The 11,786-nt window shown below is 50.5% G+C and overlaps 1 protein-coding gene across 1 annotated transcript; it reads left to right on the top strand.

The window, feature by feature from the left end:
• Window positions 1–3,284: 3,284 nt before the first annotated feature.
• Window positions 3,285–5,711, top strand: LOC123157326 (glutamate receptor 2.7-like). Its single transcript, XM_044575583.1, has 2 exons — window positions 3,285–4,529; window positions 5,673–5,711. Exons 1-2 carry the CDS (start codon window positions 3,285–3,287, stop codon window positions 5,709–5,711), a joined length of 1,284 nt encoding a protein of 427 aa, XP_044431518.1.
• Window positions 5,712–11,786: the final 6,075 nt, after the last annotated feature.

Here is an 11,786-nt window from a genome sequence, read left to right as displayed (position 1 = left end):
AACTGGATCGCTTTCTTCTTTTTTTTTTGCGAAAACTGGATCGCTTTCTTCTACTACCTCAGTCCAGAATTATTTGTGGCTTAAATGGATGTATCTGATAGAAATAATTCCGGACGGAAGGAGTACTATACAGTATTCAACCCAATGGGTTGGTGGGCTCCTATTATATCTATTTTTGTTGTTGCAAACATTCATATAGGTATTCCATGGATGAATTATGACGGTGCGCCTTGATAATTTTATCTTGATTCCGGATACTAGGTGTTTACGAAGGGATCCCCACTTCCAAAGTGGCATGCAAGGCAATCGACGCCGCATCGCGCTTGTCCTCCTTCTTGGAGTTGGTCTTACCCTGTGGTCTTGGCTTCTCGCCCTCCCCATGCTCCTCGAAAGCTTCCCCCCCCCCCCCCCCCCAACCCACACCCCTACCCCCCCCCCCTCCCGGCGCTTTGGCGGCAGCATATTGCGCCTTGAACTTCTCCCTGTTGATGACCATCCAACAATGGGTGAGGTTGAAGGACTTTCCATCATGTTGGCCCTTGAATGCCTCCAAAGCTTGGAATGCCTACAAATAAATAGCATGCAAGTATATGGGCAAATGAACATGCAAGCACAATGAAAATGGATACGAAGAGGGATGCATGTATACGGTATCTTTGAGGCCGAGGCCGCTCACAAGATGTGCCTAGATGCTCTCAAGGGTTGCACAAAACTTGTTGCATCTTGTTGTATCACCCTCTATCGCTTTGAGAGAGTCACCCACCCGTGCTTCCTCTCCATTTGGTACGGCACGAACTTCTTGTGTTCATAGTACTCACGATGAACACGAAGCCAAAAGGTAGATGCCTTTTGCTCGGCGCCGACCTTAGGGTCTTGTCCAATTTCCCTCCAACACTCACAAAGGAGTTTGTCCTCCGGTAGTGTGTATGCCTTCGTCCGCTTGATTTTGCGCTTATTGTTTGCGCCGACTTGGTTGGCGAGCTCGTCCTCGAACAAAGGCTCCCCATCGATGTCCACTTCATCCTCTTCCTCAAGGCCGTAGTCCCTCGGGAATTTGTGGTCGAGCGAGAATGTGCTGCCCATGCCCACCTGGTATTGTATGAAGGGGTCGTCCATGCCAGCTTGATCAAAGGTGGCGGGCATGAAGGACGCTCGGCCGTCTTGGCTTTGGGTCTCATCGGGATCGAAGGCAGCCGCTCCCACATAGCCTCTGAAGACAATGGCTCTCGCACCACCTTCTAAGATCATGCTCTCAATGATGAAACGGTTGGCCGTCTCTTCCTCACCAGTGGCCAGCATTCTGTCGAATAGGTTGCGGGTGTCGGGAGTCGGGATGCATGTTGGTTGGTATCTCCCGCGGGCATTTCCTCGCCCCTCCAGAGGATGATCCACCGGCCACCGGTGTGGCGTTGAGGTTGATGGCCATGGGCGTGGGCCCGTGCATGTACGACGCCACCACACTCACCTACGTAGAGCATTCCCCGGAGAAGCGGGAGGCTTGCAGATAGACATGGAAGCCAGGAATAGCCTGCGTGGCAGACACACGCGGCGACTCTGGCAGCACTACCCAAGGGAATGCTGACGAGCCCGTGCTGGCCGCGGCCACAGCGGCGCTGACGAGCCCATGATGGCCAGGGTTTAACCCTAGGTAGAGCAGGGTCTCCCTTGTTGCCGTGAAAACTCCGTTTCCTCTTGTTATGCGGCGATGGAGAGGGCGGCGGCGGCCGTGGCAGAGAGCTTGTGGTCCGGCGCATGCCTTAGGGCCTTCCTCTTGGCCGACTGCACGGCCCGCTGCTCGGGCGTTAACTGCTTCTTCTTGAGCGGCGCCGCAGTCTTGCACGACGAGCGGGGCTTGCCTTTGGCGGAGGCGACGGAGGCGAGGCCGGAGGAGACGAGGGAGGCGAGGCCGGAGGAGACGAGGGAGGCGAGGCCGGCGGCTTCGTCGAGGGTCGGCACGTCGTCCATGGCGAGCGGCCGGGAGCGCGGGCGGGCGGGAGTTGTTTGGGAAAGTGGGGGGGGGGGGGGGGGGGGGATGGTGGTAGGCTGGTGCCTGTGCCGTCGACTAGCGTGCCAGGGGGAGCAATAGGCGTGCGTCACGCGCGTCCGTTTGGTGTCCTCGCCGAATGAGGCCTAAATTTGGATCGGGAATGGGACGGCAGGCAGACAAAAAGCGGACACACGTTCGTTTGGGACGGCGCGTTGGGCAGACTTTTGTGTCCGTTTTGATCTAAATAGACACGCGCGGAGAGGCGGTGGCGGCCGCGGTAGAGAGCTTGTTGTCCCGCGCATGCCTTCGGCCCTTCCTCTTGGCTGACTGCACGGCCCGCTGCTCGGGCGTCAACTACTTCTTCTTGAGCGATGCCGCAGTCTTGCACGACGAGCGGGGCTTGCCTTTGGCGGAGGCGAGGGACGCGAGGCTGGAGGAGGCGAGGCCGGCCGCTGCGTCAAGGGTCAGCTCGTCGTCCATGGCGGAGGCGAGGGACCCGAACTACGCCACGTCGGTGGAGCTGCGTCTCAAGGATTCGCGCGGAGACCTCGTCAAGGTGGCACACGCTGGTAAGTGCGGCTCGATAATTCCTCTCATCGTTCTTGCATGTTGTACTAAATTCCGGGAGCTCGATCTGTTCATTGGATCTATTCATATACTCCTGACTTTGTTAAGTGCGTGCTATCATTGGATTTGGATTTGCTTGAGTTTACTGGCTTAAATCATATCACCGTGCATGTAATCCCTCCGTTTTTATTTAGTTCGCGTACTAACTTTAGTCAAAGTCAAGATTTGTAAATTTTGACAAAGTTTATAAACAAAAATATGAACATATATAATAACAAATCAATACCAATAGATTTATTATTGAATGTACTTTCACATCATATAGATTTGTTAATGTCAATGTTTATATCATTTTCTATAAATTTGATCAAACTTCATAAAGTTTGACTTCAGCCAACTCTAATATACAGAGTAAATAAAAAGGAGTATGTTGCGTAACTTGCGTTTGATTCTAAAAAAAAACATCTCGTACTATTCTCAGAAATAAAATAAAAAATAACTTGCGTTTGATTTTGATTTTCGTTGTTTGAATATTTTTGCAGCCGTGGAGCTCATTTTTTTTTGATCAAAGAAGGGCTTTCCCGTTCCGATTTTCATTACTGAAAACCAAACTTACATAGTCCCAAAGTACGATCATCATACGGCAGGTTCAAACAGCAAAGCACAAGAACGAAAGTAGCCCACAAAACAAGCAGGCAGGACCAACACAAGCCCAGCAGCCGTAGAGCTCATGGACAAGAATGCCGACGTGCAGGCCATCATCTCGCCTCAGACATCACCCGAAGCTGCCGAGCTATTCGCCGGCATAGCGGAACACAGCAACATCCCGATCCTTTCCTCCTCCACCGCCACCTCGTCGGCATCGAGTTCGTTATTGCGGTCGCGTTTCTTCGTACGCACCGCACCCAACATCAGCTCCCAGGCGGCGCCGATCGCCGCCATTCTCGAGGCGTTTGCGTGGCGGGCCGCTGTCCTGCTTCACGAGGACTCGCCCTACGGCGTCGGCCTCCTCTCGGCGCTGGTCCACGCGTTCCAGGGGTCACGCGGTCTCACCGAGAGCGTAGCCGTGCCTCGCGACGCGACAGACAGCCGCGTCTACGCGGCGCTCCTCGCCCTCAAGACAATGCCGACGAAGGTGTACATCGTGCACATGCCCCCCGCTCTGGCCGCGCGCCTCTTCCGCCGGGCCGTGGTCGCCGGCATGATGTCGGAGGGCTACGTCTGGGTCACCACCGCTGGCGTTGGCAACGCGGCGGACAGCCTCCCTAACCCCGGCGACATCGATTACATGCAGGGGGTTGTCAGCCTGCGGCCTTACGTGCCGGCGACGGACCAAGTCAGGAGCTTCTGGAGGCGGTTCAAGGCGAGGTTTCGGCAGGAGAACCCAGGTCTCGAGCACGACGACCCCACTGTGCCGGTGACGCTGCTCTGGTTGTATGACACGGCATGGGCTGCCGCGGCAGCAGCTGAGACAACCTTCCGAACGGCACAACTAACGGCATTCATCGATGCTCTGCTGGTCACCAAGTTCGATGGACTGGTAGGAAGGTTCGGCCTGGTCGACGGCCAGCTGCAGGTCTCGGTGTACGAGATCATGAATATCATCGGCAATGGCGCAAGGACGGTCGGCTTCTGGGTGCCGGGGTTGGGGATCACGACGAGCCTGTATCCCAGCGGTGCACGGAAAGAACTGAAGCAGATCCTCTGGCCAGGCGAGACAGCGGCTGTCCCGATCGCGTGGAACAAGTCACCCAGCCAAGGGAGCCTTCGCGTCGCAGTTCCGGTGAGACGCGGGTTCACCGAATTCGTGGAAATTTCCACTGATCCGAGCATCGCCATGGACAGAGTGTCGGGCTACTGCATAGACGTGTTCAACGCGGTCATGGCAAGACTGGACTATACAGTTGCGTACCATTACCAGCCAGCTAATGCCAACATGCCATACGATGAACTTGTGAACCTGGTGCATGGCAAGGTCAGTCCGCGCGCTAATACGACTATATATAATCCCTCTGTCCGAAAATATAAGATGTTTCGAATATTTTAATATAGACTACATAAAATGAGTGAAGAAACACACTAAAACGTTTTTATATTTGTGAACCGAGTATTTGAGACTTGAGAGTGCCCATTAGTTGATTTCTATCTCTTTTTTTTTGCGGGTGATTTTTTACACAATTTTTCTGAAAAAGTATAAGTACCGGCCGACCAACCAGATAACTCCACGCTTAAAAAAATAGTACCCCGCATTCTCATAATATAGGGCACACTCATTTTTGTCAAACCTCACTAATTTAATGAAATCATATGAAAAATTACCTATATCTACACTACCGAATATATAGCGTATGAAATATATTTCGTGATGAACCTAATTGTATTGATTTTGCATTTTGTATATTGATTTGTTTCATCTAAAAATAGGTCAAAGTTTGCCTAGTTTTTCTTTAAAAAAATATACTAAACACCATATATATTTAGGGATGGGGGGAGCATGCAAGAATATAATTTTCTGATTTAAAATTAGTTAATTCTCATCAAAATTTTCTCAACCTCCTTCTAAAATGAAATCCAGGAGAACACCCCCACCCCCAGCTTGATTCAAAAAAGAATATCATCCCTTCTGCTTTTACGCGAGAAAGCCAAATCATTCATGTTTATTTTCCATCTTTAGTTCTTACTTTGAAGAATCATCATTGCATGCAGAAGGCAGACGCAGTCGCCGGAGACGTGACGATCAGATACGGGGTGAAAGTTGTTTCATTCACGACGCCATTCACGGATACGGGGTGGTCGATGATCATTGCAGAGAAGGATCGCATCAATAGTATGTGGATCTTCACGAAGCCAATGACACCGGAACTCTGGCTCACCAGCCTTGCTTTCTTCTTATTTACTGGATTCGTTGTGTGGGCGATCGAGCATAAGATAAACCCTCGGTTCCGCGGCACACCCTGGAAGCAGCTCGGCGTCCTATTCTACTTTGCATTCTCAACCATGGTCTTCTCCCACAGTTTATATATTTCATGACCTCGCCATTTCTCGTCTCTACAAATGCATTATGCAACATATATATGTGTATGGTAAACTAGTAGTTTAATTACATACTTACTTTCAGAGGAGAAGCTGGAGAGCAACCTGTCAAAGTTTGTGGTGATCATGTGGGTGTTTACCGTGCTCATCCTCACATCAAGCTACACAGCGAACCTAACGTCGGTGTTGACAATCCAGCAGCTCAACCCGACAATGAACGAATGGACAGATAGTGACTATGTGGGGGTTCAAGCGGATTCCCTTCATCGAGGGCATGGTGAGGGAGATGGGCTTCGATGAGGCAAGGTTCAGGAGGTACACCTCCATGGATCAATACGCGGATGCGCTCGACAAAGGGTCAGACAATGGAGGTGTCACGGCCATCTTCGCTGAGGTTCCCTACCTTAGGCTCTTCCTGTCACGCTACTGCCAAGGCTACTCCATGGTGGGTCCGATCTACAAGAGTGGCGGGTTTGGATTTGTAAGTTCGTACCCATGCATCTCGGTACTTTTTATCAGTTTCATGCTAGCTCCAGATCTAATATACATATGATTCTACGGGGATGGGTATTAAAAACAATAAATATAGAAGGTAATTGTTCACATAACAAGAATTATTACGGAGCGGCATCTGCATGCCAGGTCCAAGTAGAAATTATCAAATATTTGTTGAAAATTCAAGCTACAACTTTGTAAGCCCATCTATGTGTCATGAACTAAACTCGTTCCAAGAAGAAACTATCAAATATTTGTTGCAAATTTATCCAAGTTTGAATGCACACAGTAGCTATATAAGTTGATTTTGTGTGAGGAGGAAGAAAGTTGAAGAAAGAAGAAAGAATGACGGTTGTTCGGTCTTAATATAATGGCCTCGCAAATCAGCTTACCCACAATGAGTTTTCAGGCAACTTACATATAGCCGGAGAAGAATATATAGTTTAGCCTCATGTCATTCTTCTTCTTTCTACGACACATATTAAAAATTGGGGCCACGATGTGGGGAAATAATGCATAATTAATGCTTGTTACTTGCACGATCCACAGCTAGAATCATAACTTCTACACAAATATTACAAGTTCTTATTTTTTGTAAGGAATTGGCGAAAGCTCTGCCATGGCCCCAACATGCCCTGAAACTTGAGATGCATACATTAATTAGTTAGGCTTGGGCAATCGAATAGCCAATGAGAAGATGTAGTGGGTTGGAGGAGGAGACCGTCCTGCTTGATCAGGTGAAGAACTCTAGGATCAAGCAACGACAAGTGCTCGAAAACGCACATGTTTCGCTCCTTCCATGGGTTCTAGCAAATATAGATAGCCATGGTTATGTGTTTTGTCATCCATGGGACAGGCGATGACATTCCACCGGGAAGAAATGGAACTGGCATCACCGGCGTTGGAAACAAGAGCAGGGCAGCAACTAGCAGCCATACCTCACGCGTGAAGCAGCATCTGGATGATGCAAAGGAGTCTTGTCATCTTGGTCACACAAATTGCATAGCTGGTTATGAGCGAGCCCCTAGTAGAGAGGCTGTCGATGGTGAGAATGTGCCCACATATCTAGAGCCAAGCAAAGTGGCGGCATTAGGCCTGTTTGGGACTGCTTCGCTCCACCAAAATCAGTTTCACTCTATCAAATCTACTTTGGAGCAGTTCCACACATAAGTTGCAGCTCTATGAAGGAGTAGTTTACCATGTTTGGCTTTTAGCTAGCTCCATCTTCAAGAATGAAATTTTGTGTGGAAAGGACCTATTTGAACGGGGAGAAGGAGCCATAAAACCGCGCCAAATAAGCGAAGCGAGCATTGTAAGAGCCTGACGTAGTGCAGTTCCAATTGATAGAATCCTCTAGAATTCAATACTATCACAATAAAAAAATTGAAAGCAATAATAGGATAAACATTGAAGAAAAGAAGGACAAGACGGCAGAGAAATGTTTGAACACAAGAAGTACTGCTCCACTCTAGTGTCAAACATATGACGTATTGATTTCTACTAGTACTCGTTTAAATTGGATCATTTTCTTCTAATGTAGCAGTACATCATGTAACTTAGCATTTACTACAAAATGTTCAAACATGGGCGGGTGGGCTCCAAACTTTTCGGTATTTCAACCCATGAATTACGATCATGCGGCCTGATATTTTTTGCGTTGGTTTGTTTATATATATAGGGTGTTTCCGAAGGGATCCCCGCTGGTGGAGGACGTGTCACGTGCCATATTGGAGCTGGCGGAGGAGGATGGACTCACGCCCATCGACAACAAGTGGTTCCGCCAGCCCGGAGCCTGCGTGGGCAGGAGGAGCAGAGGCGAGGCTGACGCCAGGCTCGGTCTGTGGAGATTTCGTGGGTTGTTCCTCATCAACGCCGTCGTCTCGTGCTTCATGCTCCTGATTCACCTCACCATGTTCGTCTCCCGGGAGTGCGCGGGCGGCAGTCAGCTAAGGGCCGACACGGAGGCCACCATAGGTGTGATCCCATGGCTGCGAGCTTGGCTCCAGCGTTTCGACGCCTTCGAAGGCCCGCAAGGCGAGCCAGTGCGCAACTGCGAGGGAACGGTGGAGGTGAATCCCCTACAGGGTCCGGCCACCGGAGCTGCAGACCTACAAGATGATGCCATGGGAGACTCTGACTCTACTCCCGTGGGAGACACTGATTCCGGCAGAAATGCCGCTTCTATCCCTGTTTCGGAGGAAAACTCAAGGCCTGTTGGGGCCAGCTCTACAAGGCCGTTCCCGCACGAACCTGCACCACCAGCCTTGGCGCCCATGTAGCTTGCGATTATGCATGATGGCAAAAGGAATTTCTGAGATGTAGATTGCAATTATACATGTCTTAGGTTTGGTCTATGAATTTTAAAACACTTGTTTCTACTGTCTAGTATATTGATAAGGAGGCAAACTAGCCAAATCTTATAGAGGAGTTCACTAGCACAATGCCACGTGCGTTGCTGGTGAATCATAAAAAAGACGATGAGATACTGCTGCCTTAAGAGATCATAGAAAGATGATGTTGTCATACGACTATTGCGTTGTTTATAATTAAAATGAGAGAGTAAATATAACAAAAAAGTCATGTTGTAGTCATTGATGATTTTTAACCGATAATTGTAGGTCCTTTGTGAGATTTACAGTAAGATGACATTTTAAATTTTAAAACATAGATGAATGGGTGTGAGTAATTTGAACGCACAAAATCGTTGATTTGGTAGGAGGATAACGTATATGTCCATTGATCACATTGAATTTGCAATGTGTTCACTCTCTCCCCCACACAAAAAATGTGTTCACTCTCTTCTGTTATGCTAAAGAACCGAAAGAATTGGTTGGGCAGAGAAATCAATGTAAAGGCTCTGTAGATTGACTCCGCTCCCTGATCCTGGATTGTTGGCTCCGCCCCCAAATCAAGAGTAGATACCATGTTGGGCAACTAACTCCACTCCTACACAGTCAGCTTGGTGTGGATCAGGTAGTCGCTGCATGCGGGCGAGAAAATTGGATCGAGTGAACGGATAAGTTTTGCACAAGAAGCTCGCAGTGGCATGCGGAGCTCGGTTTTAGCAACTCTGCTAGATTGAACTACAGTCTGCTCCGCTCCGCTCTTCATGCTATGTGGAGTTGCAGCATTCGGCACCACTCCGCCCGCTTCGGGAGCAGAGCTGGGGAGCGGAGTGAATCCGAACACGCTCCACTTGGCTGATCTGGGACCGGATGTCTGTACCTTGAGATACTAGCACCAATGCATTACCATGAGTCCGTGATGTGACGTTAATAGTTCGTATATTGTGGTGGCGAAGCACGCGGATCGATGACGTGGCAGAGGCCATGGGCCAGGCCTATGCCGACGGCTAGGCCATCGGCATACCTCTGTCACCCCACGCACCCTCCTACGCCTCGGATCGATGACGTGGACAGGGCGCGGATCGACGATGTCAGCAAATCTATGCCGACGGCCGCCGTTAGTACCTGCCGGCGTAGGTCCGGCAACGTCAAACCGTCGTCAGGCCCGAGCTTTGCCGACGGCCACTGTAGGTGTACCTCGAGCAGTCCCGATGGCTGTACTATGCCGACGGCCCCCATCGGCATAGATGGACATATGCCAACGGCTTGGCTACGCCTACGGCCTGACCTAGGACGTCGGGATATATCCATCTATGCCGACGGCCCCTATCGGCATAGATACAGCCGTCAGCAATTGGGTAAATTCTGGTAGTGCTGGACCGTACCTACTTCTGGCGAGCCATGTTCACCGGTGTATTCTGCGATGTATTCGTGTGATTAAACTGTTGGCGCCGCCTCTCGCAGCGCCGCCTCTTCTTCCTCTCCTGTCAACTCTCTCTTGAGTTTATCTCTACTCTCAAGACGACACAATGGAGAAGAACTCACAGGTACAAAAAACACACACGACACACACAGACACACACACACTTCACCAAGGAGAGGAAAGGCTTTGCTTCTTCCCCCGGTGAGAACACACATGTGCCACATGGTTTTTCCTTTAGCCCTCTCGGCTTCTTTCTCATTACTGAATATGACATATATATACACAAGTGACTCACGCAGGTACTAAACACAGCCAGGCCACTAAGTCAAGTACTCACACATGACCCCCTCTCTCTCACCTAGAATCGCTCCAGGATCTGCACGATCGGTGGCTTCACAGCTTGTGCGCTAACTAACTTATCCATGCAAAGTAATCAACAGCTAACTACATGCACACCCCTTGACCAGCTAACAACCTCCATGCGGTCACTACACTACAAGAATTAACATAGTTGCCGATGGCCTCATCTATGCCGACGGCCCCCGTAGGCATAGATTGATATATCCCGACGGCCTATGGTAGGCCGTAGGCATAGAAAAGCCGTCGGCATATGTTGATCTACGCCGACGGGGGCCGTCGGCATACTAGTGCCGTCGGGACCTCTGGAGGTACGCCTACGGGGGCCGTCGGCATAGATGAGGCCGTCGGCTTAGATGAGGCCCGCCTACCCGGTCAACGGCTACCGTTTGACGGCGTAGGAACTATGCCGACGGGGCTAACGGCGGCTGTCGGCATTGAAATCAAACAGGAAAAAGGGGGAAAAATGAGACAAAAACTATGCCTACGGCTTATCCGTAGGCAATAGGGCTACCACGATCTACCAGAGGGCGCCACGTGGAGCCTATGCATACGGCTAGGCCGTCGGCATAGCTGGCATAGATATATTGACATCCTCGATCCTAGACGCCTCCACGTCATCGATCTGCGTGCATCGCCACGTCATCGATCCACGACCGTGTGCACAGCTATGCCTACGGCCATACCGTAGGCATACCTCAGATCGGTGTGCGCAGCTATGCCTACGGCCTTACCGTAGGCATACCTGTATTTTTTTTAGTTTACCGTGGCAAAGATATGCCGACGGCATAGCCGTCGGCGTAGGCCTGGCCCGTGCCCTCTGCCACGTCATCAATCCGCGTGCATCGCCACGTCATCGATCCATGACCGTGTGCACAGCTATGCCTACGGCCTTACTGTAGGCATACCTTAGATCGGTGTGCGCAGCTATGCCTACAGCCTTACCGTAGGCATACCTGTATTTTTTTAGTATTATTTATTATTTTCTTATTTTACAATACAAATGTGCCTTGTCTAAACAAAAATCATACCCCAATGGTATATCGATTGCCCCCCTCATGGACGTCGCTGCCGCCGTGTCACGGAGGGGGGAACTGGTCGACATCGGAGGGAATCTGGTTAGAGGGTGGCCTTTGGGGCGTAGCAATGCCACCGAAACATCGCACGGTTCCTGATGCATGTGTGAAAGTGTTATGGCTTGCGTAGACACCCGTCTTGGGGCTCCGTGGTGTGCCCCCCTTCCACGGACGACAGCGTTGTCGTCACTTGGAGTGGGAATCATGCGGGTGCGGTAGAACTGGAGGGAATCTAGTGGTGGGTTGTGTCTAGACCGTGTTCGGGGATGTTGCTATGGGCAGACCAGTCGCAACCAGGTGGAAGAGACCACTGGTCAAAGCCCGTCCGGCAAAAGTCAAAGGGCTAGATCTCCTGGTCAATTGGGATTCGGGGTGGCCTTCGGGGCGTGGTATGCCACCGAAACATCGCACGGCTCCTGATGCATGTGTGAAAGTGTTGTGGCATGCGTAGACACCCGTCTTGGGGCTCCGTGGTGTGTCCCCCCTCCACGGACGGCAGCGCC

This window comes from Triticum aestivum, chromosome 7B (genome assembly GCF_018294505.1).
Source record: "Triticum aestivum cultivar Chinese Spring chromosome 7B, IWGSC CS RefSeq v2.1, whole genome shotgun sequence".
NCBI lineage: Eukaryota > Viridiplantae > Streptophyta > Magnoliopsida > Poales > Poaceae > Triticum > Triticum aestivum.
The sequence above is the reverse complement of the archived record's forward strand: the minus strand, read 5'-3'. Positions and strand labels throughout refer to the sequence as shown.